General features: G+C 38.4%; 1 protein-coding gene across 1 annotated transcript in view; it reads left to right on the forward strand.

Moving 5' to 3' along the window:
* Nucleotides 1-11,133: 11,133 nt before the first annotated feature.
* Mtnr1a (melatonin receptor 1A) overlaps nucleotides 11,134-25,618 on the forward strand; it is a 31,191-nt gene continuing 16,706 nt past the window's right edge. Inside the window, exon 1 of the mRNA XM_026389503.2 lies at nucleotides 11,134-11,326. Coding sequence (XP_026245288.2) covers nucleotides 11,134-11,326 — 193 coding nt within the window. The remainder of the gene's footprint in view (nucleotides 11,327-25,618) is intronic.

Below are 25,618 nucleotides of genomic sequence, written 5' to 3' on the forward strand. Positions count from 1 at the left end.
TTAAAAAAATATGCATATTTAAGGTGCACATGTTTTCCTATATGTATATATAGACACACACACACACTGAAATGATTCATTACTACAGTCAAGCCAGTTAACATATGTATCATATGATATGTGTGTGGTGAAAGTACCTAAAATTTACCTCCTGAGTAAATATCCGGTATACAATACGATACCATTAACTAGACTCTTGATGATATACGTTAGGCTTCTTTATCTTACATCATTGAAACTTTGTACCCTTTTGACCTACATCTCTCCTTTTCCTTCAAAATCCTGCACTTTGGAAACTACTTTTCTCCTTTCAGTTTCTGTGTACTTGAGGTTTTGTTTGTTTGTTTAGATTCTACATATAAGTGAGATCAGCTAGTATTTTTCTTTCTTCATCGGGCTCATTTCACTTAGCATGATGTCTTCTGGGTCACAAATGGCAGAATCTCCTTTTAAATGACTGAACAACATTCAACTGTGTGTGTGTGTGCGCATCAATTTTTTTAATCCGTCAGTGGACACACAGGTTTATTTCTATATCTCACTATTGTGAAAAATGTGGCAATGAACATGAAATGATTTCATTACCTTGGGGTATCAGAAAAAGAATAGCATGGCCAGATGGTAGTTCTTTTCTTTTCCTTTTTCCACACTCAGGTCTCCAAGGTTGGTAGTTCTATTTCCCTGATGGCTGTACCAAACTACATCCTCACAAGCAGCATTTTCTGTCTCCACTCCTTTGCCAATACCTGATATCCCTTTGCTTTTTGATAATAGTCATCCTAACAGGTGTGAGGTGTTATCTCCTGTGTTTTGGTTTGCATTTCCCTAGGTTAGTGACACTGAGCACCTTGTCATATATCTTCTGTCCAGTTTTCTCTCCTCTGTGAAAAAATATCTATTCCGGTCCTTTGCCCATTTTCTGACTGGATCATTTGGTTTTTGCTGTTGCATCTTGTGAATGAATTCCTTAGATATTTTTAGACAGCAACCCCTGATCTGATATGTGGTTCACAAATACTTCCTCCCAATCCTTTGGTTGCCTTTACATTGTGTTGGTTGCTTTTGTTGTTTGTTTGTTTTGCTCCACAGTTTTGTGTAGTCCCATTGGTTTATCTTCTCTTGTTGCCTGTGGTTTTAGTAAAATATCCAAAAAATCCATACCAATGCCAGTACCAAGGAGCTTCTCCCTTAGGTTTTCTTCTAGGAGTTTTATGGTCTGAGGTCTTTCATTTAGGTCTGTCATCCATTTTGAGTTGATTTTTACACATGATATAGGATAAAATAGAGTTATTCTTTTGTGTGTACAAATCCAGTTTTCCCAATGCAATTTATTGAAGAGACTAACCTTCTCCCATTGTGTCTTCTTGGTGTCCTGAGTGTAAGTACACTTTAAAACACATATATATTTTATAAAATATATAAACATATAAAATATATATTTTATAAAGATATGTTATATACAAAATATATAGGTATATATTGTTTTTCTAGTACCAGGGATTGAACCTGTGGGTGCTTAACCACTGAACAACATCCCCAGCCCTTTTTATTTTTTTGTTTTGAGACAGTGTCTCACTAAGTTTTTAGGGCCTCACTAAGTTGCTGAGGCTGGCTTTGAATTTGTAATCCTGCCTCAGCTTCCCAAACCTCTGGGATTATAGGCATGCACCATTGCAGCTGGCTCAACATAGATATTTTAGGTTTACATAGACAATATAAAATTTTATTCACAAGGCTTATTAAAATACAAATTCTTCTAGTTAATTAAAATGACCAAAATGCAGAAAAAAAAGAGAATTATCTAAAAAAACTCTTAGTAGAAATTGTTTTTACTAATAAATTCTCAAAGATGCAGAATTTTGTTTTTAACTTTTTCAGGATTTATTTTTTAGTTGTAGCTGAACACAATACTTTTATTTTATTTATTTAACTTTATGTGGGGCTGAGCATTGAACCCAAGGCCTCACATGTGCTAGGCAAGCGTTCTACCACTGAGCCACAATCTCACCCCCAAAGATGCTGAATTTTAACTACTAACGGGGAATTTCACAAAACATTAAAATATACACAGGTCATTGAAAATTAAGGTTTCCACATGGAATTTCTGTGTGTGTTGTGAATCATACCATGTTCCTCCAGTTATCAGTCACACTGAAAGCTAGGTTTTATCTTTACTAGAAACAATAATAAACTTCCTTGAGTCTGGAGACCATGCTTTAGTGCATGAACTTTTGCTACACAATCTTTACAACTATAGTTTAGGGTAGTATTTGTTGGTACCATCCTCCCCATTTTATACATGGAAAACAGTCATTTGTCCTTGATGACAAATCTGACAAGTGGTAAAGTTATGTGTCTAACCTTGGTGATGTGGTGGCACAGCCCAGACTTTACCAAGAGCCCCCTGCTCCTGGCCAAAACCCTGCCTCACTCCAATGGAGTGTCCATCACTAAATAGAACAGCATGTTTAGGTTACTTTGCAGCCTCTGGGTTCAGCTAATTTCATAGATATAGTTCAGTCCATTCTATCTCTATTAGCAGGAGGACTTCCACTGAGAACTCTAATTCCCAGGTAGAGAGGCAGGTGGAGACTGCCAGCTTTCAAGCCACAGACCTGAGTTCAAAATGGTACCCTGCTTCTCACTAGTTGTATGACTGATACCTCTCAGGAGTTTTGTGAGGAATCAACCCTAACAATCCCAAGGAGAGCTGTCCTTATTAAGTGCTCACTCTTCACCAGCCCTGCTGCCATGGACTTTTAATCCACTCAGTAGCCTTCCTCATTATCCCCTTTTTCCATATGGAGAAACCGAGGCACAGAGAGGTAAAACCCTTTGGAAGATCACACGGCAAGTAAGTGTTGAAACTGAAATTCAAACCTCTCACTCTGGCCTCCAAGCTTCTTCCTTCAGACCTCCTTTTTATGCATTTCTCATGAAGTGAATCAAACTGCAAGAGGGTAAAGCCCCTCACAACAATGGTTTAGGCACAAAGTACATGTTCAATTAATGTTTTCCTATTGTTATTTTTTTCTCCCTTGACTCCATTCCAGTCTTCATATATGCATTTTAATAGTTTGACATTTAAAAAATACATTTTAAGAATGCTTAGTTTTCTAAGTGTCCTGACAGAGCATCCTTCAACTCAAAGAGTTTCCTAAACTCCTAGTTTAGGTCATTTGGCCAAATATTGACTCTAGTCCAGAAGAGCCTTGGTCATTTGAATCCTTGTTATTTTCCACATTTTTGGTGCATTTCGTCCTAGAGACAATATACAATATGGGGTGCAGTAAAGTCTCAGAGTGCTGCATTTTCTATCTATTTATTCAAAATTTTATTTGAACACCTACAACAGTTAATACCAGAAGCACTATGTTTGCCATTAGATGAAAGATGAGCTAGGTCACCCTGGTCTTTAGGACTAAGATATGGGTGTAATAAGGGGCCAAATTCCCAGCCTGTGCCCTCTCATTCTCTCACCCTGCTTCACTCAACAAAATGAAAACCACACTCTCCATTTCATCCTGACTCTGGGCTCCTGAAACTCATTCTTCCCTTGGCCTCATTTATGCCTTCTTTTATTCATTCTGTTCTGTTTAGTATATGAGCTGCACTAACAAATATTTACACTGCCTCTAGCCTCCCTTACACCCTTGTACATGACAGTGAACCAAAGTTGCCCACTAGCAATGATGGTCTTCAACAGAAAAACCTTTTTCAGTGTGGTCAAAGAGTTATGTGCTATGAAGCAAACCTTTTACTAAAAACTGAGCTATGTTTAGGTCTTTTTTCTCCCAAATTCCTAACAAGCCTTTGTATATATTATTGCTGAAATGACAGTTATACATTTGAAGTCATCAATCAAAATCAAAAGGTCTTTCTAATCACTTATGAGTTTTCACTGTGTTCTCTCAAAACTAAAGCACGTGATGCTGATTGAGTCCTGCATTTCTGTAGAACAGAGCCCTGTACAGTGACAACAACCAGGGACAAGTGGGAGTTTGCAGTTCAAGACAATAACAAGCACAACTTTGCCGTGTATGGATTGCTGATGGCTTTCACATAAAGGAAATAATAACCCAGAGTGAGAGCTCTTAACCTTCAGTCCACAATCCAACAGAGGCGGGGGTCATGCAGGGTCACAGTGAATCATGTCCCTGTGGCAACTCTATCACCATGCAGTCTTCTGTAGCTAATGAAACACTTGCACCAGGTGAGCTCCACTGAACAAGTCCCCGCCCCCGGCACACGTTCACACATGCCAATTCACATCCTTTTCCTGTGGTAAAAACCCCTTATTTGCACAGTTGTACCTCCTGGGTTACTGACGTTCTGACTTACTGAAATTATTCAAAAATGCTCAATAGATGCTTGGGAAGACTTGGCTCATAGAATGCAAGTCCTGGTGCTAATATGAGTTTGTGGAGACTGCTCTGGACATATATCCCTATGTAGATCAAAGGGTCGACAGATTAAGAAGGTTTAGCCCTTTGAGAAATGAACTCCTGGCTCAATGGTACACTGAGGCAGAATTAAGTTGATTCAATCTTGCTGTTGCTTTAGCACATTAGGCAAATTCCGGATGCCTACCAGCTCTGGGGGTTTTTCGTGTGTGTGTGTGTGTGTGTGTGTGTGTGTGTACTTTATTGTTGTCTTTTATTTGAACACAGCGGGCAATATCCTAATTTACAATGTGTCTAATCGCAGCATCTTCTCCCTGGATTACAGAAAAGAAAAAAAAAAAGAGGTGTCCTAATGGAACTGGTGCTTGTGGACAGCAAGGTTTTTGAGGAACAACACATACATTCATTCACTGAGAAATCAATGAGGCAATTTCTCACCTCTACTTGAGAAGCAGATCTCTATCACCCTATGCTGACAGTCAAACCCCTTGTCCTACTGGCACAACCTCATTCTTTTTCCTGAACATCTTATGGGGACAGTCTGTCTCCATCTCTTCTTTTTATAGTTGGGTCTCACTGTGTTGCCCAGGTTAGTCTCAAACTCCTAGGCTCAAGCCATCCTTCTGCCTCAACCTCCCAAGGAGCTGGGACTCAGGGCTCAGGCCCCTTTGCACATTGTAGTGACTGCCATAAGGATCACAAAATCCATCTTTAACTTTTTGCAGTCCACTATGGTTATTAATATACTATTTTATATAAAATATAGAAATTAGCAAACTTACATGCCTTTTCCCCAGGCTTTATAATTATAAATCTCACAAGCCAATGTTATAAAATAAGCTTTAAGCATTATATTGTTTACATAAGACTTAGGAGAAAGGAGAAAACTGTTCCTGGCATTTACCCAGCTACTTATCACTTCTGACACTTCCTTTTATTTCCAAGAGTGTGAGTTTCTAATTGGCACCATTTCTTTTAGCCTCAAAGAACTTCCCTTTAATATTCTTTATATAGTATGTCTGCTAGCAACAACTTAACAATTTTGGGGGGGAGTGGGCACCAGGGAATGAGCCCAGGGGCACTTAACCACTGAGCCACATCTCCAACCCTTTTTTTATACTTTATTTAGAGACAGGGTCATGCTGAGTTACTCAGAGCCTCACTAAGGCTCTGAGGCTGGTTTTGAACTCATGATAACCCTGCCTCAGTCTCCCACGGTGCTGGGATTTCAGGCATGCCTGGCATATTTTAATGATTTTTAAAGCTAAATATGTCTTTATTGCGTTTTCATTCTTTTATAAAATTTTTATTTGTTTAATTAGTTTTATATGACAGTAGAATGCATTTATGCACTTTGATATATCATACATAGATGGGATATAATTTCTCATTTTTCTGAGTGTACATGTTGCAGAATCATATTAGTCATGTAGTCACATATATACATACAGTAATAAAGTCTGTTTCATTCTACTATCTTTCCTATCCCCACATTCCCCTCCCCACCCCTCCCATCAATTCCCCCTACCTAATCTAAGGTAACACTATTCTTTCCTAGTGCCTCCCACTGCCTTATTGTGAATTAGCATCTGCATATTAGAGAAAACATTTGGCCTTTGGTTTTGTGGGATTGACTTATTTTGCTTAGCATGATATTCTCTAATTCCAACCATTTACTTGCAAATGCCATAATTTCAGTCTTCTTTAAAGCTCAGTAATATTCCTTTGAGTATATATACCACATTTTCTTTATCTATTCATCTATTGAGGGACACCTAGGTTGGTTCCATAGTCTAGCTATTATTAATTGAGCTGCTATAAACATTGATGTGGCTGCATCACTATAGTGTGCTGATTTTAAGTCCTTTGGGTATAAACCAAGGAGTGGGATAGCTGGGTCAAATAGTGGTTCCATTCCCAGTTTTTTGAGGAATCTCCATACTGCTTTTCATAGTGGTTACACCAATTTGCTGTCCCATCAGGAATGTAGGAGTGTGCCTTTTCCCCCACATCCTCGCCAACATTTATTGTTGTCTGTATTCTTGATAGCTGCCATTCTGACTGGAGTGAGATGAAATCTTAGAGTAGTTTTGATTTACATTTCTCTAATAGCTAGAGATGTTGAACCTTTATTCATATATTTGTTGATCAATTGTATTTCTTCTTCTGTGAGGTGCCTGTTCAGTTCCTTAGCGCATTTATTGTTTTCATTCTTGAGTGGTATTTTCACTGAATGTAGAATTCTGGTTTTTCAGATTTGTTCTTTACAGGTGCTTCCAACTTTCTTCAAGGTCTCTGTCCCCTAAATACATCCATTCCCTAAATGCTGGAACCAGGGAAAATCTCTCACCATGTTGGGAGAAGAGCCTTTTCAGATGGAAAAATTCACCTGAATTATTAGGTTGGGCCCAATCTAACCACAAAAGTCCTGAAGCTAGAGAACTCTCTCCAGTTAGAGGCTGGGGAGATGAGGCAGAAGGTCAAGTTAGGGAGATGAACTGAGAGCAAGGCAGGACCCACCAGTGCCAGGTGTGAAGAAGGAGGAAGGGACCATGAATCAGAGTGCTGTAGCCTCTGAACCTGAGGATGACCTCAGTCCTACAGCCACATGGGAGTGGACTCTACCTACAGCTTGGAGAAGCTTCAAAGTGGATTTAGCCTAGAGGTTCCAGAAAGAAAGGCAGCCCTGATGACTGTTTTATTATATCCTTCTAAGATGCTAAGCAGAGAGCTCAGCTGAGCCACTCTGTACCTGGACTTCTTTTATTGTGAAATAATAAGTGGGTGTCATTTTAAACCTTTAATTAAGATAATTTGTTATGACAATAATAGAAGATTAATAGATTCTGATGAGTCAAAGATATTTCTGTTGGTTGTGTTAATTGTTCACCACTATGTAATATATCACTTTGCATTTAGAGCTTTTTCTCTTTGTCTTTTAGCATTTTGATTATGAAGTGCCTTAGTGCAGTTATTTCTGCTTATTCTGCTTCACATTCATCTTTAGATGTCGATTCATGGCTTTCCTACAGTTTGGGAAACATCTTGATCATGATTTTTTTTCAAATATGTTTTTTTCTTCTGTACCATTTTAACCCTACAGCTAGTCTTCCAATTAATATATCTCTAGGTATTGGAAGCTTTTTATTGTTATTGTTCATATTAAAAGAAATCTTTTCTCTGTTTTTTCACTTTTTTTTTTTTTTTGTACTGGGGATTTAAACCAAGAGCAGTTTACCACTGAGCCACATCCCTTTTTAATTTGAGACAGAGTCTCACTAAGTTGTTTAGGGTCGTACTAAGTTGCTGAGTCTGGCCTTGAACTCTGGATCCTCCTGCCTTAGCCTCCTGAGTCACTGGGATTATAGGAATGTGCCACTGTGCCTAGCTTGAATAATTTCTATGGATTTATCTTTACATATATTTACTCTTTCCGCTATCATGTCCACTTGGCTATTAAGTCCATCTAGTTTAATTTCAATATATATATATATATATATTTTTTTTTAGAATTTCAAGTTGGTTCTTTTTTATTGTTCCTGTTTCTCTCCTGAGATTTCCCACTTTTTGTGCTGAGATTGTTAGTTCACATCTGGTTCATTTAGGGGGTGGATTTGATTGATTTTATTGTATCTTAAGAATATGTTTGATAGATACATAATCTTCATGTGCTGAGTAATTTGGATTGTGCCATGGACAGTATGGATGCTAAACTATGGGTATTCTAGATTCTATTCTTTCTGCTGAGTGTTTCTCCCTGGTTTCCATATGTAGTGTTCTGGGGTAGGCTGGGACCACCACACCTCTGTTCCTTGTGTGGCAGCTCCACTCTCAGTTCAGACTCAGCAGCTGGCTTCTTGGAGTCTGTTCCCCACATTTTGATGTGGGCAGAGAGAAGTTGGTGATCCCCTCTCTGCTCTTTCTAGTCTGAGGTTTCGCCTTTCTTTTCTGTGTTCTCAATTTCCCGACTTCAGACTACTCGTTCTCCAGGCCACCAAGATTTTGAGTTATTCTATGTACACCCCACCACTGTGTATGCCACAAATTGTGGAGGAGAATTAGCTACCTGTGCCATCGAATTTCATGTATTAATATTACTTTGTTCATCAAAACCCCAATTATAAGAGGTTTAGGTTTTTGAATACAGTCGAATACACATAACATTTTGGTCAAGGATGGAACAGATACTTAACAGTGGTCCCATTTGATTGTACCCCTAGGGACTTCATAGTCACCTTAATTAGTGTAAGTAAACTCTGTGATGCTCACACAATGAGAAACAGCCTAACAATGCACTTCATCATTAAGTGCTATATGACTATCTTACAAATTATGCTGAGGAACAACTATGTGTCCTTATATATGTGAACAATTGTTCAATTATTTTTTATTAGAATTACTGAAAAGTATATGCTGTTTTAAGATTTTTACATGTAATATGTAGGAATGCTTTTTCCCTGGATTTTAAAGAATCACACTTTGTTTTAAAAGTGTTAGCTGGAATAACATACTATCACTTTTTTTTTTCTTAAAAGAGAGGTTATATATAAACTTCACAGTCTTTTTTGGGTGCTGGGATTGAACACACGGCCTCATGTATGCTAAGTATGTACTCTACTACTGCTACTAAGCCATTCTCTAATACTAAGCCACATCCTCCAGTTTTAGTTTTTAATTGTCTAATTATGATAATTAAATATATTTCTATTTTTCCTTGTTAATTTGAAAAGTTATTTATATAAATAGGTTATTAATGATTTTGTTTCTTAGATATGACATAATAACATAAGCCTTTCCCCCAGTTTACCTATGACTTTTACTAGTTCATGGTATTTTTTTAAATATAAGACTTTCAACCTTTTTTTTTTTTTTTTTTGGTATCAAGGATTGAACCCAGGATGGCTTAACCACTGAGCCACAGCCCCAGCCCTTTTTAATGTTTTATTTAGAGACTGGATCTCATTGAGTTGCCTAGGGCCTTGCTAAATTGCTGAGGCTGGCTTTAACTCTCAATCCTCCTTCCTCAGCCTCCGAAGCAGTTGGGATTACAGGGAAGTGCCCCCACACCCAGCTAAGACCCTTAACTTTTCTTTAGCCATATCTATCACTACTATTGCTTAGTGATGAGATTCATAGCTTTGGAGGCAGAGAGAGAAAAGTTCAAATCTTGCATTCACCCATTACTAGTGGCATATTACTTAACCTCTCTCATCCATAAACTTGTTCTAGTGAAGCCAAACCTGTAAGATTAATGTGCAAGGCAATGCATAGAAAATAATGACCCCAGTGCTCGGAAACCAGGGCTTAGTCAACGATTGCTTCTATCATTCTTCCTATAGTTATGATTATTTTCCACTCTACAGTTGTTTCCATGCCTAGAGTTCCTTTCCACCCTGAGGTTGTATAACTATTTACCAACATTTTCTTTAAATACATCTTTGTTTCAATAGTAAATTACTCTTGGCACTGATTTGAAATGTTAATTTTCTCAAATGCATTTTATATATTGATAAACTTAGTGTTTTACTTGTTGTATTTTTGTTGTTGTTGTTGTTTGGGGTACTGTTGTTTGAACCCCTGGGGCGATGGTTCTAAGCTACATTATTTATTTGGGGACACAGTCTACCTAAATTGTCATCCTCCAACCTTGGCCTCCAGAGTAGCTGGGATTACAGTGTGCTACCATTCCTGGCTTACCTAATGTAATTTTTAATGTTCATTTAAATATATATCACCCTTTTCACCTGCTCATCTTATTCAAATTCCTTTCTCTACACTTCCTCTATACTCTTTCAAAAGAATCTTAGGGTCAGTTGATATTTTTATTGGGGTGGCATAAAATCTATAGACAACATGAAAATGTCAAGCTTTCAATGTGAGAACAATGGTATAGCTCACCACGTAAGTTTCCCTTGGTGATTCCCAGCAAGGTTTAAGGTTCCCCACCCCCCTAACTCTGCACCTAGCTGGTGAAGCCATTTCTCAGCAATCTTACATCGATTTCTGTTGTGTCAGTCCTATATAATTATGTCTTCTGTCTCATTTTCTTTGGTGTTTTAGGAAGTACTCCTATCATCTGCAAATACTGATTCTTCCATTTTTCTTTTATGATCTCATTTCGTTATCGGAAACATCCAGCCCAAGTGTTAAATGGTGCAATACTGGACTGAAAAGATTTCTTGATTCTTTTCACATCCTACAAACTGTAAAGTTGATGAGTTAGGTACTTTTTTATTTCCATTTTTGCAGATAAGAAACTGGGGCACATGATGGTGGTTAAGGAATTTTGCTTCAATTCAATTTAGGGCTCAAGCCCGTGAAGTCTGGCTCTTCAGGGTGAAGTGGCCGGTTCTAGAGAGGAAAAAACCTAACCAAGGAGAGGAACAGCGCCTGGTCCCCTGGGTCCAACCGCTTCTCCCAGCTCTCGGCCCCAGGAGGCGCCGGCGACTCGACCCCACCTTCCCGCACGGGGGCGCTGTTGGCACGTATCCCGGGGGCCTGGGAGCGGACCGCAGGTGTCACCAGGCGGTGGCCGCCAAGTGCAGAGTGGGTGTCGGGATGTCGGGAGGGGGTGGAGCGGACAGGACGGTCGCGAAGGAACTGTCGGGATGAGGAGTAGATGGGGGAGCCATAAAAAGTGGGGCAGCGGCTCGCGCCGCGCTGGGGCACCCGAGAGCGCGGGGCGGCCGGGGCGATGGGCGGGCGACCCTGAGACGCCCCGAGGGGGATCATGAAGGGCAACGGCAGCGCGCTGCTCAATGCCTCTCAGCAGGTGCCCGGCGGCGCGGAGGGCGCGCGGGTGCGACCCTCGTGGCAGGCCTCCACGCTGGCCTTCATCCTCATCTTCACCATCGTGGTGGACATCCTGGGCAACCTCCTGGTCATCCTGTCGGTGTATCGGAATAAGAAGCTCAGGAACGCAGGTAGGTGGCCCCGGCATCGCCCAGCGCCAGCCCCCTTGCTGGGCACCGTGTCCTAAGGCAGCCCCAAGTAAAGGTCAAAGACATTCTTCCTTCAAAACTGGGGACTTCGGATCATTTTTTTTTTTTTCTGGGTGAAGGCTGTCGGTTTACTTTGTCTTTAGCCTGCCCTTCTAAAATGCCTGTTCACAAAACAATCAGAAGTTTCCAATCCTTAGGCAGTAGAAAAGTTTGCCAAAGTCACTCTTCTTTAAACCCATTCTCCAGTTGAACATTTCTGGGGTTTATTAGATGGAGAGGCACCGGGGCCAGGTTGAGAGAGTTCCTCCAGACGCCCTTTCAAATGAAATCAATGAACTCATCAGATGCTTGGTTTTACATATAAATTAGTTTTCCCAACTTTGCTAAAATATGAGAAAATATATGACCTGGCAAAATGACAGAGCAACTGTTTTAGCTTTGTTGTCGGGAGTGGTTTTCTGTTATTAGCACATAATTGAATAAAAAAAACCCATATGCTCCTAAACTTGCTTTGGAAAGCACTTTGGCTCTTGCAAGTAAATAAGTTTGCATTTTAGAAATAGTTGTAGTAAAGAATACATTTACATGTAATATACGACCAGAGCTAATTTGTGCTTCAGTTAAACTTGCTTTTTCCTCCTGGCAATGAATTGAAATTGGTTTATCCAGGGTAGGAACTAGTGGACAATTTATAAATAAGCCATGAATTTCGCACCTCTAAATATTGTTGAGATGCTTGATTTACTATCCCTTATTGGGAAGCAGATTTGGGGGAGAAGGGATGGGGGAAATGGCACACTTTAATGTTTCCTCAAAGTGCTATTTTTTTGTTCTAAACCAGATATTGATCAAAGCTCTAATTTTGTTTACTTCCTTTTGAGAAGACCACCCTCCTTTTTGTTGCTTTCTGTAATACTTGGAACAGTGCATGAGTTAAGAATTAGCTAAAAGGGACTTAATAATATGAATTGAATTTGAATTAGTATTGATCAGCCTGTCTTCACAGATATTTGGCTTAATTTAGAGGAGGTCGGTCTTCAAGAAGGGAGCAGAAGAAGTTCATTGGATTAGACAAAGGGGAATGATGGGAAGGGAGGAGGGATGGGAATAGGAAAAAAACAGAATGAATCAGACACAATTTTCCTATGTTCACATACGAATACAACACCAGTGAAACTCCGCATCATGTACAACCACAAGAATGACATACTAGGCTGGGCGACGTGGCCCATGACTGTAATCCCAGCGGATGGGGACGCGGAAACAGGAGGATCATGAGTTTTCAAAGCCATCCTCAGCAACAGCAAGGAGCTAAGCAATTCAGTGAGCCCCTGTCTCTAAATAAATAGGAAATAGGGCTGGGTTTGTGGTGTGGTGGTCAAGTGCCCCTGAGTTCAATCCCTACTATCAAAAAAAAAAAAAAAAAAAAAAAAAGGAAAGAAAGAATGGCATATTACTTAGAATAAGTCATACTCCATATGTGTATAATATTTAAATTTAAAAATATGGTCTACTGTCATGTATATCTAAAAAGAACAAATAAAAAAAAAATTTTAAAAAAGAAGGGATCATAGCCCTAGGTGAAAAATCCTAGCCACTCTTGCTAACAAGAGATAACAAGTTCCAGGCCAGCCTGAGCAACTTAATGAGAGACCTGTCTCAAAATAAAAAAAAAAATAAAAAAGAACTGGGAGTGTATCTCAGTGGTAGAGCATCCACAGGTTCAATCCTCAGTACCGGAGGAAAAAAGCAGCTTTCGGGGTAGATTTGGTTCTGAGCCTGTGTTAATAGAATGAATTCTTGGGCCAGCCCAATGGTGGGTGTTATTGTTACCCACTTTACAGAGGAGGAACTAAGAACACACATTGGTCTTATAGACTGGAAGCACTGGGCAGGGTTTAACTCACAGAAGGATTATCTAGAATACAACATGCTTGGTTGGCATCAGTAACTACAGCCCTTGGGAAATTTGAATCCTTTGTGATCTTCATCCAAAAAAATGTTCACGTGCCTGGAACAATTCTGATTCCTGTGTGTTTTACGAAAAATGGGCCTTCCACACTATTGCTCAGCACCTTTTTGAGAGGACCATTTATTTATTTATTTTAATATTTATTTTTTGGTTTTAGGTGGACACAATGTCTTTAAGTGGTGCTGAGGATCGAACCCAGTGCCTCACGTGTGCTAGGCGAGCACTCTACCACTTGAGCCCCAACCCCAGCCCCTTGGCAGGACCATTTATAAAATATTGTATTCTCATATCTGACTGGGAAAACTTTTTCTGTGAAACTTTTGAGCTTTCATATTGTTGTAATTGGAACTTTTTGTTTAAAGGTACTGCTGTTATGGTTCAAATTATTTGAGGCTTTCTAGAATAGATGGTAATTTGAAATAGTGATAGAAGTAGCCGATTCAAATACGAGTTTGGGGATGCTTATTGTATTAGTCAGCTTTTCATTGTTATGACAAAATGCACCCCCCTCCAAAAAAAATAAAAACTTAGAAGAGGAAAGATTCATTTTGGTTCATGGTTTCAGAGGTTTTCATTCCATGGTGGGTTCCATTGCTGTGGCCCTGTAGTGAGGCAGAACATCTTGGAGGAGAGGGCATGATGCAGCAGAGCTGCTCAGCTCATGGTCAGTGGGAAGCTGGGGGGGAGGGGGAAATGGGAGGGGGAGGGGGAGGAAGGGACCAGGGCATGCCCTCATTGACTTACTTCCTCTAAGTAGGTTTCACCTCCAATAGTTTCCACCCCTTCCAATCATGCCATCACATTATGAATTTATCAGTGATTAATCCACTGATGAGGTCAGAGCCCTGATGATCCAATCACTTCCCAAAGCCCCACCTCCGAATACTGCTGCACTGGGGAACCAAGCCTTCAATGTGTGGGCCTTTGGGGACCATTTCACATCCAAACAATTAAACTTATTAAAAGTTCTTACTGGCCCATCTCAGTGGCACCATGACTCTAATCCTAGCTGCAAGGGAGGCTGAGGCAGGAGGATCACAAGTTTAAAGCCAACATCAGCAAAAAGTGAGGCACTAAGCAACTCAGTGAGACCCTGTCTCTAAAGAAAATACAAAATTGGTCTGGGGATGTGGCTCAGTGTTCGAGTGCCCCTGAGTTCAATTCCCAGTACCAAAAAAAAAAAAAAAAAGTTTTTATGGTTACTCAGTACTCCCCATTTCAATTAAATTTCTTTTGCTGGCTTTAAGAATGAAAAGATTAAAAAAAGAGGGAGAAAATGTGAAAACAAGATAGGAATTCTAAGGCATCTAAGCTTTGAAAGAATACTTTTTTTTCTTATAAATCTGGTATACTTGTAGAGTTATTTATGTCCCTTCCTCCCCTTAAGGTAGTATGTTGGTGTTTGACCTCCTAAGGAAGAAAATCAAAATATTTAACTGCTTGCCTGGGAAGACATTGGCTAGTCAGATCAGACAGTGTCTAAACAACCACTAAGGTTTAAAGTACTGGCAGGATGTTTGCTTTGATCCTGTCCAAAATCTGATAACTAGAATTGATATTCACATTATATTTTCTGAGTAACTTTTTTAATATACTGGGAGGATCATTGCAGTGGAATACTAAGATTTTATCTTTGCTGTTATCTACCTTCTGATTTGAGAAATCAGTTTTCATCCCAACTTCATGTTCCACTTTTGTCAAATACAAATATTAATTTCATCTTTTAGCCTCACAGGATTGTTGCAGTTACCTACTGAAATGATGCATATGAAAATACTTTGGAAAGGAGAGACTAGGTAATGCCGTGTATTTGAATATTTTTGACTTTTTTTAGCTTGCTAAAAATCAGACTTGTGATTTGCACACTTTTTTTATATAAATTATACATACAACTTCTATTAAAGAAAATATAAAGTAAGAATTTTAAAAAATATTTCCTATTAAAAATTTAATTATCTGGTGATCTAACCTGTGTAGGATACAACCCCAACTTGGAAATTGGCAAAAATAACAGGCTCTTGCCCACAGCCAGTTTGTTCTAAGAGTTCCATAAAAAACTGTGATTTTAAGGTCTAGATCCCTATTGAGGTAAACAGTAAATTAAGAGAAAGATAGGCGTATATTGGCAAACGGCACACTGGAAATAGATTCATTAAAAGCAAGTATAGGGGCTGGAGGTCTCACTGGTAGAGCTTGGGCTTAGTATGGGTGAAGGGCCTCAGTTCAATCCCTTGTGTGTGTGTGTGTGTGTGTGTGTGTGTGTGTGTCACACACACACACACACACCGTAGTTCTGATGATCTGATCAAACATAACCTTTTGCAGGAGCTCTGAAGAAACAGATAACACCGCTCACTATTTACTGTTCCTGAAACCCTGCAACACAATAGCCTATTTATTAATTATGACTCTGATCCATCTAAGAAAGGTCCAGTTATGTATAGTTTGCTCTGCTTTAGAAGATAAGATCTTAATACATTTTAGGAAAATGCCCATCTTAAGCAATACAAGATTGTTTTTAAAAAATCTGGGTGCACAGCAGAATAAACTGTCAGTAATTGTTAGAAAAAAAAATCCCTTAGAATCACTACAACTAGGTACTTGACACTGCTACGCCATTCTTGTACTTGTTTCTTTCAGGTTTCTACAGAATATGGTCTGTATCCCTTCTGCATTACCCCTCAGAGAGGCTGCACAGAGTATGAAGAAAACATGGATTTGTGGCCTCAGAGATCTGAGTTCCCACCTTGGCTGTGCAGGGTTGTTGTAAGATGCTTGTAGGTCCTAGCATGCTTACTTAAAAAATTATTTTAAATTGAAGTATGACTTGCACATAGTAAAGTGCATAAAATTAAAGTCTACAGCTTAATGTATTTCTCCATATGTATACACTTTTCAGAAAGGACTTGGGGAAAAAAAAAGTAGTGAGAAATGGTAGTTCAAATATGCACAACTTGACTAGAATTTATGGCCAAGCCTGAGTTCTGAAAAGCATCAGCCTTCTTTTTTTTTTTTTTTTTTTAACCTTTCACCATTTAGGAGTCAATGGTTGTCTGTGTGGACTTGACTGCTAGTGTTCATTCCTAGGCAACACAGGCTACAGCCCACTGACTTCTCGTCACCCTTGCCCCACTCTCTGACGTCAGTGCTGTAGCCTTCCCACTGAGACGCTTGGATGGAGCCCCTGACCAGTGTGCACCCTACCCTGGTTTTTCTCTTCTCTTTCCCCTCCTTCCCTTCCCATTTCTTTCTCCTCATTCGTTTCCTTTCCTTCTTTCCCTTTGTCTGTTTCTGACTCCTTGACTTCCCTTCTTCTCTCATCACCGTAATTGGATTCTATTTTAGTAGAAACCACATTCATATCTCGGGTTCGGAATTATATCTGTGTGTATCAGTAAAAACGACAGCCCTAAACCTATGTGCACATTGTATTCTATAAGTTCATTTGTGAATTTCTTTTTTTTTCTTTCTTTTTTTTTTTAGTTGTTGATGGACCTTTATTTATTTATCAATTTATATGTGGTGCTGAGAATCCAACCCAATGCCTTACACACTCTACCACTGAGCCACAACCTCAGCCCGTTTGTGAATTTCTTAAAGGAATATTTTACATGATGTTTTGGCTCTTACAATAGCCCACAAAGTCATGCAAACCAGCCATGTAGCTGTAATAATATTTAGAATTGCCAAGTCAGTTGAGATCTGCGAACCCCTGGAAGCAACCTACCAGGCTCTGAGTTCCCAGCCCCTTGGGATTCTGTGACAGTGGGACAGAGTGGTGCTTCCTTTACTGCCTCAGAAATGTCAGGAGAGGGCTCAGAGAAAAACAGATGACGGAGGATGGATTTATGTCAGAGATGGGGCAGAAACAAGAACAGTCAGCTCTACACATCCATGTGTTCTGCGTCCCCACACATCCACCCAACTGCAGATCAAAACCATTCAGAAAAAAAATAATGCATCTGTACTGAACATGTGTAGACATTTTTAGCCAATATTCTCTAAACAATACTACCACAACTTACATAGCATTTACATTTGGTTTTTTTTTTTGGGGGGGGTTGAGATGGGGTCTACTGTTTTGTTTGGCTGGTCTCAGATTGTGGGCTAATGGGACTCTTCTGTTTGAGATTCTGGAATAGCTGGGACTTCAGGAGTATGCTATTGTTTCTGGTTTAGCATTCACCTTGCTTTAGGTGTTATGAGTTATCTGGAGATGAACAGGAGACTGTTCATAGTTGTCATGCAAATATCACGTCATGTGATATAGGCACCTTTGGGTTTGGATATCCACAGGGGTCCTAGAACCAATCTGCCGTGGATGCCAAGGGATGCCTGTACAAGTATATGTTCATAAATTGCTCCTGTATTGGGGACAATCATATTATATAATATAGAGAAGTCCTTTGATTTTCCTGATTATTAAGCTTATTACAGAGTTGGAAATTATCATGTTATGAAGTTGACTAGCTATGAACAGTTTCATGAATACAATATTATATATGTAAATATACATGAATAATAGGCATCAGAGATCTGGGAGAGTATGTCCTTAGGAAAATATGCTTTCCTTTTCCTAAACTCTCTGGTTCATTTCCCTCTCCTCTCCTCTTCCCTCCTCTCCTCTCCTCTCCCCTTCCCCTCCTCCTCCTTCTCTTCTTCCTCCTCTTCTTCCTCCTTCTTCTTTCTCTCTCTCTATCTCTCTCTCTATCTCTACCTCTATGTCTATCTCTATATCTTCTTCTTGAATCCAGGGGTGCTTAACCACTGAGCAACATCCCTATCCCTTTTTATTTTTTATTTTGAGACAAGGTCTTGCTAAGTTGCTTAGGGCCTCAGTAAGTTGCTGAGGCTGGCTTTGAAGTTTCGATCTTCCTACCTAAGCCTCCCGAGTCACTGGGATCACAGGTGTGTGCCAGGCAAGAAAATGATCTCTTAATGACATCAAGTTTCCCCACTTTACTTCCCAAGGAATGTTATAAGTTTTAAAAACTTCCCACATTTTGCTCTCCTGGAAAGAGAATGAAGTAACCAGCCACACAGGAAAAGTCAAGCTTCCTTCTGTGTGACTATTTCTGATTAAGGCACTTGGATTGGTGCTCCAGAACCTCGAGGTTCTCAAGGGCAGGGTGAGTGGGGAGTGCTCACTATCAGCTATGAGCTATGGTGTGTGCCAGTGAGCAATTCTCCTGACTGAACTAACTTTCATGACTTTGGTTGAGCCAAGGTGAGAGATTAGAAGTGTAGTGACCCTATCAAGATGTACGCACTGGGGAGGAATGGCCTAAATAGGCGGCCAGCTGGGTCATTCACTTTGCAACAAGACACCTGTAGGGAACAGCAGGGCTCAGGTTCACACAAGTGAGCCCATCATTCTCACCAGGCATTCAAAGAAAGGCCCTTCACCATGTTATGAGCATTTCCAAAATAAAGAATCAAACCATCTCTCCCGCAGAGTCAATTCAGGATGTCTGTACTAGGGTCATAAAAGTGACTAGCCACAAGGTTTGCTGATTGGAAGACTGGTGCTCTGTGAGATTTTTGAAAACACAATCAGAAAACAAAATACACATACAGGAGATAGTTGCCCAAATCCTGAAAGAAAAAAAAAATAATGCATTTGGATGTTCCCTCTAAATCATTTTATCCTATCAGGAATATTTTTTTCTCATAAAGACACTTTGCATCTTATTCTTGTCTCATATTAATTGCCATCAATAAATATCAGATATAAGTATCTGATAGATAGAATGGCATGAAAGTCTAGCTTTTGGGACTGAGCAGTTGGAACAGACTCACAGTATGCCTGAAAAATCTGATTTAATGCTATAAAACTTTATTTTTCTTCTTCCTTTTGTGGCCTATAATCAATTTTACAAAAACTGCTGACCATTTTTTTTTTTTTGTTGAACTTTTCCACTTAGTGGAAAATCCAAATAGTTTACTAGGTCCCTATCAAAACAATCCCAATGATTATATAAATTAGGTTTTTAATTCTACAATTTTATTTTTAAAAATTTATTCATGAATTAGCATTTGAAACATTTTTAAGACATTCTGGGTCAGTGCTCTGTGACCTACACAGGTTCCCATGAGAAAATTAAAGTACAAAACTGGTGGGATTGGACTTCCTGTCATGCTTTTACAGAAGCTGGTTTGACCTGATTTCTGACTTTTATAAGATAGAAAAATAACTTCTTGTTTAGAATGTCTAATGCTTTCTATTTATAGGCTCAGAGCACTTTTCAGCTTTCAAAACACTTTCCCACAATTTCTTTTATTCATTCATGTAATAGTCTCCTCAAATAGATAAGAGATCTGAACCCCAAATTTAGTTAAATTATCTGTAATTCTTATTCCAGAATACAACCCAGTGTGGTACAGTGAAAGGAACATAGGAATTAAAGTCAGATGATCCAGGCCAATTGAGTCTTATATCTGCATACTTTTATTTGTCGTATATTTGAGATCTAGTTACTCAATTTCTCCATCTATCCAGTAGGGTTAATACTTTTATTCTCATCAGTCTGTCTGTCCATACATCCATCTATCCATCCATCCATCCACCCACCTGTTCTCCACTTACTATTTTAAGTTATAAAGTACTGTGCAAATCATAGTGTTATTATATTATTTCTATTATACATTCTACGATTCGTTTTTTAGGTTGTTTTATTTTTAATGTTCACTTCTTTTTAAGTGTATTAAAAAATAATAAACACTAGGAACTAGAAAAAAGTGAAATCCGCCAGAAATTGAGGGATCTAATGCTGATTAATGATGTTATGCAAGTACTACACAAATTCTCTGATGTCTCAGCTTTCCCTTTCATAAGAACCATTATCTCTCCCTGACAAATAGGTCTCAGATTCACAGGCTAATTATTTTATTATCCACACTCTTCCCCAACTTTAAATGAATTATCTCTGGAAACTACAGTAATTTTCTTGGGACAAGTACACCACCAATTCACAAAATTAAGCCTTAAACTGTATTGTGCAGACTCGCAGAAGACTTCAAGTCAACAAAGTCCATGCTTCAAATAGTCTCCTGTCTGATAGATTTCTTGTTAGCACTGATGTCCTTTTCTTATAGTAGCTCTCTGTGATAGTTGAATTAACTGATTCAAGCCAAGTTTTACTTTTGAAGATATTTTATTGATTTTTTTTAAGTTGCAAGTATAGCAACTGCTTAAAGTGTTAGGATTTTTTTTCTGATTTGTGTAGTACATTGTTATATAATTCTTTTAAAATGTTTATGAATTTGCCAAAGTAATTCCAACCATCCCCTAGAAACTTTAGAACAATATTTTCAGACTCCTTAGAACATGCTTGAATTTGAGTCTGATCTTAGGTTCCACCAGCTATTCCTCTCATAAGAAATTATTCCTGGTAGCAGTTTTGAGGATTAAATTAATTATGGATAAGATAGAACTTCTTTTGGGGGTAGGAAGGAGAGCACAATGAATCAGACATTATTGCCCTATGTATATATTTGATTACACAACCAGTGTAACTCTACCAGAAGGATGAGAAGTTATACTCCATTTATGTATGATGTGTCAAAATGCATTCTACTGTCATGTATAAGTAGAATAAAATTTTTCTCTTGGAAATTTCGAAAGTTAATCAAGAATAAAATAGTCCTATGTTAAACCTCCTCCTATTAGTTTTTACTAGCATTTGATGATTCTGCTTTTTAAAATACCTACTTTGAAAAGTGTCTGCATTGGAAGCCATATTAAATCAACATGTTCTCTGGAGTTATTATTCTGCACTCTTTATTATCGACTTTAAAAAATAACTAGAGTAATTGAGGTGAATACTAAGATCTTTACCTGATGTCTGGAGTTTTCCCCTTCTTCCTCACTATTTTGAAGTTACTAGCTTGCTAAATCACTCTGTCTTCTAAAAGAAGAAATTCACTTACTTTCTTAGGGTTTTCTCAGTTACCCAAAAGGAAATTAGTGGATATTTTTTAAAAGTTGTGTTTGTGTGTATGTAGAACTCTGTGGGTATCATCAAATCATTCATCTCCTCCTCTTCATAAAGACAGTCCCTTAATCAGCTCTCTGTTTTTCTCACCTCTGGAATAGGTTGGCTAATCAAGTTGACCCGACTCCTGAGGACTCTATCTGGTCTCTTCCTAACTTCCAGTAAAATTTTGATAATGCCACAGATGAGAAGTAAACTTGTGGGTTTTCTGGTTGAGATGCTAAGGGCTTATCCTGCTATGGAGTATACACTTCTGGCAATCACATTGAAGGAGTTAGTTTCAGAAGAAGGGACAAAAAAATAAAATCCATCTACTTGGTGCTGAACACCATTCAGTTTATTGTGGGTACTTTGAGTTGTTGAGCTTATGGTTTAAAAGGGCATTTACCCACTTTGATGTTGAGCAGTTTTGGTGCTTACTGAATTGACTATTCATTTGAATAAATAGTCATTGCATTTCTGTCATATGAGGCAGAATATGATTGATCAGTAAATTCAATGATTTGTCAAAATGAAATAAATTGTACTAAATTTATATAAAAACATGGTTCCTACTTACAAACATATTTCTATCCAAGTGCATTAAAATTTTTCTTCTCTTTATTAAAAATCAAGTAAAAACGAGACACAGAGAACAAAAGTAGAAGAATAGAAACATACAGCAGAAAAGCTTTTCAAGAGAAATTTGGAAGTTGGTTGGTAGATGATAACTGGAGCCTGAAGCACTCCTGAGAAAGTTTTTTAAAGCTGTTACTTAGGATGAGAGAAAAACAGATGAAAACTAGGGAAATGTGAAAACTAGTCCACACATAAAATACCATCGACTGGAGTCAGAATTAATGAAAGAACTTCAGAGAAATGAGCCAGTGATGGAGACAAAACAGAACAATGTGAGAGTAATATGCAGCCTGAAGGACACCTTGGGTTGAGAGCATGGGTTGAGAGCTGCCTGCTAACTTAGATTGCTATTTAACTTCTCATGTAGCTCTTACATGGCAGAGGATTAGTGATTTCCTTTTTATTACTTTCTTCCCTGCCTCAGAATACAGAACTCTTTGTCTTTTATGACCTGGCCAAGGGATATGTGCTTCCATCCCCCAGGCATCCCTTCCTTCTTCTCTGTTTAAAGGCCTGTTGGATTTCGCCATGTGCCAGGTGGAGGACAAGGGGCTTGGGACACAGTTCTGTGACAAGCCAAACTCTGTTAATTTGCTTTTATTTAATATTTGGTGTACATTTTAATTTTTACTTTTGAGAGTTTGTCTGCTAATTAATTTTAATTTCATTTCTATCTTTTGTTCTTGTTTTTATTATGCTTTTAGCTTCTCATTGATTGTTCCCTATACTTGAGGAGTTTGTTATTAGTTTTTTTTTTTTTAAGATTCTTTCTCTCTCTCTTTCTGTACCTTTCTACTTAAGTTGTTGTTGTTGTTTTACTTGTTGCTGTTGTTGTTGTTATTGTTGTGTGTGTGTTACACATATTAATTTACCAAATAAGTCTTTAAAAAAGATTTTGTGTGTATGTATGTGTCTACCTAGCTATACATACACATAAATATACATGTATCATCTTATGGAGAAAGTATTTTCTTATGCATGGAAGATTAGTCCTATTGTAGACACATTTAAAAAAAAATCGTTCCCTCTGAAGAATGTGGCTGGCCTCTGGAACCAGATGGCCTGAAGTAAAACCCTCGCTCTGCCATCCATTATGTTGTATGAATGAGATGTTATATTTCAGAGACTTTAAGAATAACTTGCTTGATCTTGAGCAAATTATTGATCTTTAATTTTCTCACTCATTAATTTGAGACTATACTGATGTTGCAAGGGTTAAGTGAATTGCTATACCTCAAGTTCATTATGACTAAAATGTAACATTACAACAAACAGAATAAATTATTTAACATAAAGTTATGACCGGTGAATGAATACCATGTTATGTATTTTTATTTTTGAGGTGAATGTATTTTTATTTTTATTTTAACACTTCCAGATCTTTAACTACTATGTAAATATGTCAAAAATGAGACAAATTTTGAATTTTTAAAAACTACTTTTATGAGAATCTTAACTTTTTCTTCTTTTGTCTCTCACTGATTTAATTACATAAATTGGCAACATTATGATTGTACTACTTTTAAGAATGACAATTCTTTTGGAATTTGACAATTTAGATCTATCAAGTGCAATTAATCTGTTTTTTTAAACTGGAGTTTTTATTGAGTCCTTCAAGGTTGGGGATAATGTCTAAGGATATAAAGTCTCTATCTTAAAAGGCATTAAGGTGGATTTTTTTTTGTTTTGTTTTGTTTGTTTTTGTTTTGTTTTAGTTGTAGTTGGACACAATACTTTTACTTTATTTACTTATCTTTACATGGTGCTAAGGATGGAGCCCAGGGCATTGCATGTGCTAGGTGAGTGCCTACCGCTGAGCCACAACCCCAGCTCAACATTGATTGCCTGTTTATGTGGCTGAAATATTACATATTTGTCATTAGCATTTTATCTTAAATTCTCGAAGGTGAGTAATTGTGCAGACATCAGTAGTTTGTCTTCAGCACAAGGAGGAAAGGCTGAAGAATGGAGAAGTCAACTGGGCTATCACATGGGTGCTTTATACACTATAAGTTTCTCCCTAAACCATCCTTCTGAGAAAAGAGTAACCAGATCTAGATAAATAGATAAGCAGAATTCTTAGCAGGATTTTACACCTTCAAAACTGACTACAGCACATACCTGTTTAAAAAAAAAAAAAAAAAAACTAGGGATGTAGTTCTGTGGCAAAACACTCTGGGTTCAATCCCTGGTACAAAAAAAAAAAAAAAAAAGAAAACAAACAAAAACAATCCAGACTAGAACAAGAGGGTTATTCGTACTTTATTTTAAATGACTTGTGCTAGTCTCTTTTGTTGTATAGGTACTATATTAATACAGCAGTTAATGAAATCCATCAATCGAGTTTCTTTATAGCAGCAAAGTCAACAATCAAATTAAAGAGTAGGACGAGGAACTGGGGACACAGTGAGACATAGAACGAGACTGAGGAGCTAGGAAGACAAGTGGGGTCAGGGAAGCAAGAGAACAAAGACGCTCTCAAATGAGACAGACAGTGTGTTGTATGATGGGGGTATGATGTGGATAATATGTTATATAAACACAATATGATGCCGGCAGTACATTATATGAATGACATTATTATGTTAACAGTGTGTATGTGAACAGCATGTTATATACACAGGGCATAATGTGATCAGGATATGATGTAGACATGTGTTATATAAACAGTGTGATGCGGGTAGTATATTGTATGAATGACGTATTATGTTGACAAGGTGTGATGTGAGCAGCGTATATGAACACCATGTTATATGAATAGGATATTATGTGGATGTGTTATGTGAGCAGTGTGTGGTAGAACATGGTGTGATGTGAATGGTGTGTTCCATGAACAGGAGTGATGTGGACCATGTGTTATATGAACAGAGAATGATATGGGTGGTGTGTTGTATGAATGAGATGTTATATTTCAGAGACTTTAAGAAGTACCTGGGAGTTTACATAATGTGATATGGGCAGAATGCAGATATCAGAGGAAGGTGGATGAAAAACGGGCAGAAAGGAAATAGAGGCTGTGCAATGGGCAGCCTTGCTGGAAATGTTGAAGAGAGTCAAGGAGGCTGAGAATCAAAGGGGGAAGGAGGATAAGAAAAGGATTCTTTGACTTGGACAGACCCCTGCTATTGCAGAGATGATAGATGGAACCTCCTCATTTGTGACTTTCTGGTCAGGGGCGGGAATCTTCTGTGAAGTGGAACATCTGGTTTCCATCACCGAGGAACAGAAATAAGAAAGTGGGTGTGGCATGCACACCTGTAATCTCAGCCACTTCGGGAGGCTGAAGCAGAAGGATTGCAAGTATGGGATCAGCCTCTGCAATTTAGCTAGATTCTCTCAAAATAAAAAGGCCTGGGATGTAACTCAGTGGCAGAGCACGCCTGGGTTCAATTTCCAGTACTGGGAGGGAAAAATAAAGGTGAACATTCATCCAGATCCAAACATGTGCCTTGCACTCTCTCAGCTCCTCATCAAGGCCAATATAATCTCAATTTATTGCATGTAAAAGTCCAAGGTCCTGGGAAGCTATGAATTACTTGGGTTATTTTAGCATGTGGCATAGCCAGGATTTGAATCCAGAGGTACAGATTTGTTTCTAAACTTACAGTCCACACTGCCTCTAGTAATCTAAAAAGACAAGTTTCTAAAACACAGTTCTTTGAAGCTTAAGAATGTGTTCTTTGATGTCCA

The sequence above is a fragment of the Urocitellus parryii genome, chromosome 14, assembly GCF_045843805.1.
Source record: "Urocitellus parryii isolate mUroPar1 chromosome 14, mUroPar1.hap1, whole genome shotgun sequence".
NCBI lineage: Eukaryota > Metazoa > Chordata > Mammalia > Rodentia > Sciuridae > Urocitellus > Urocitellus parryii.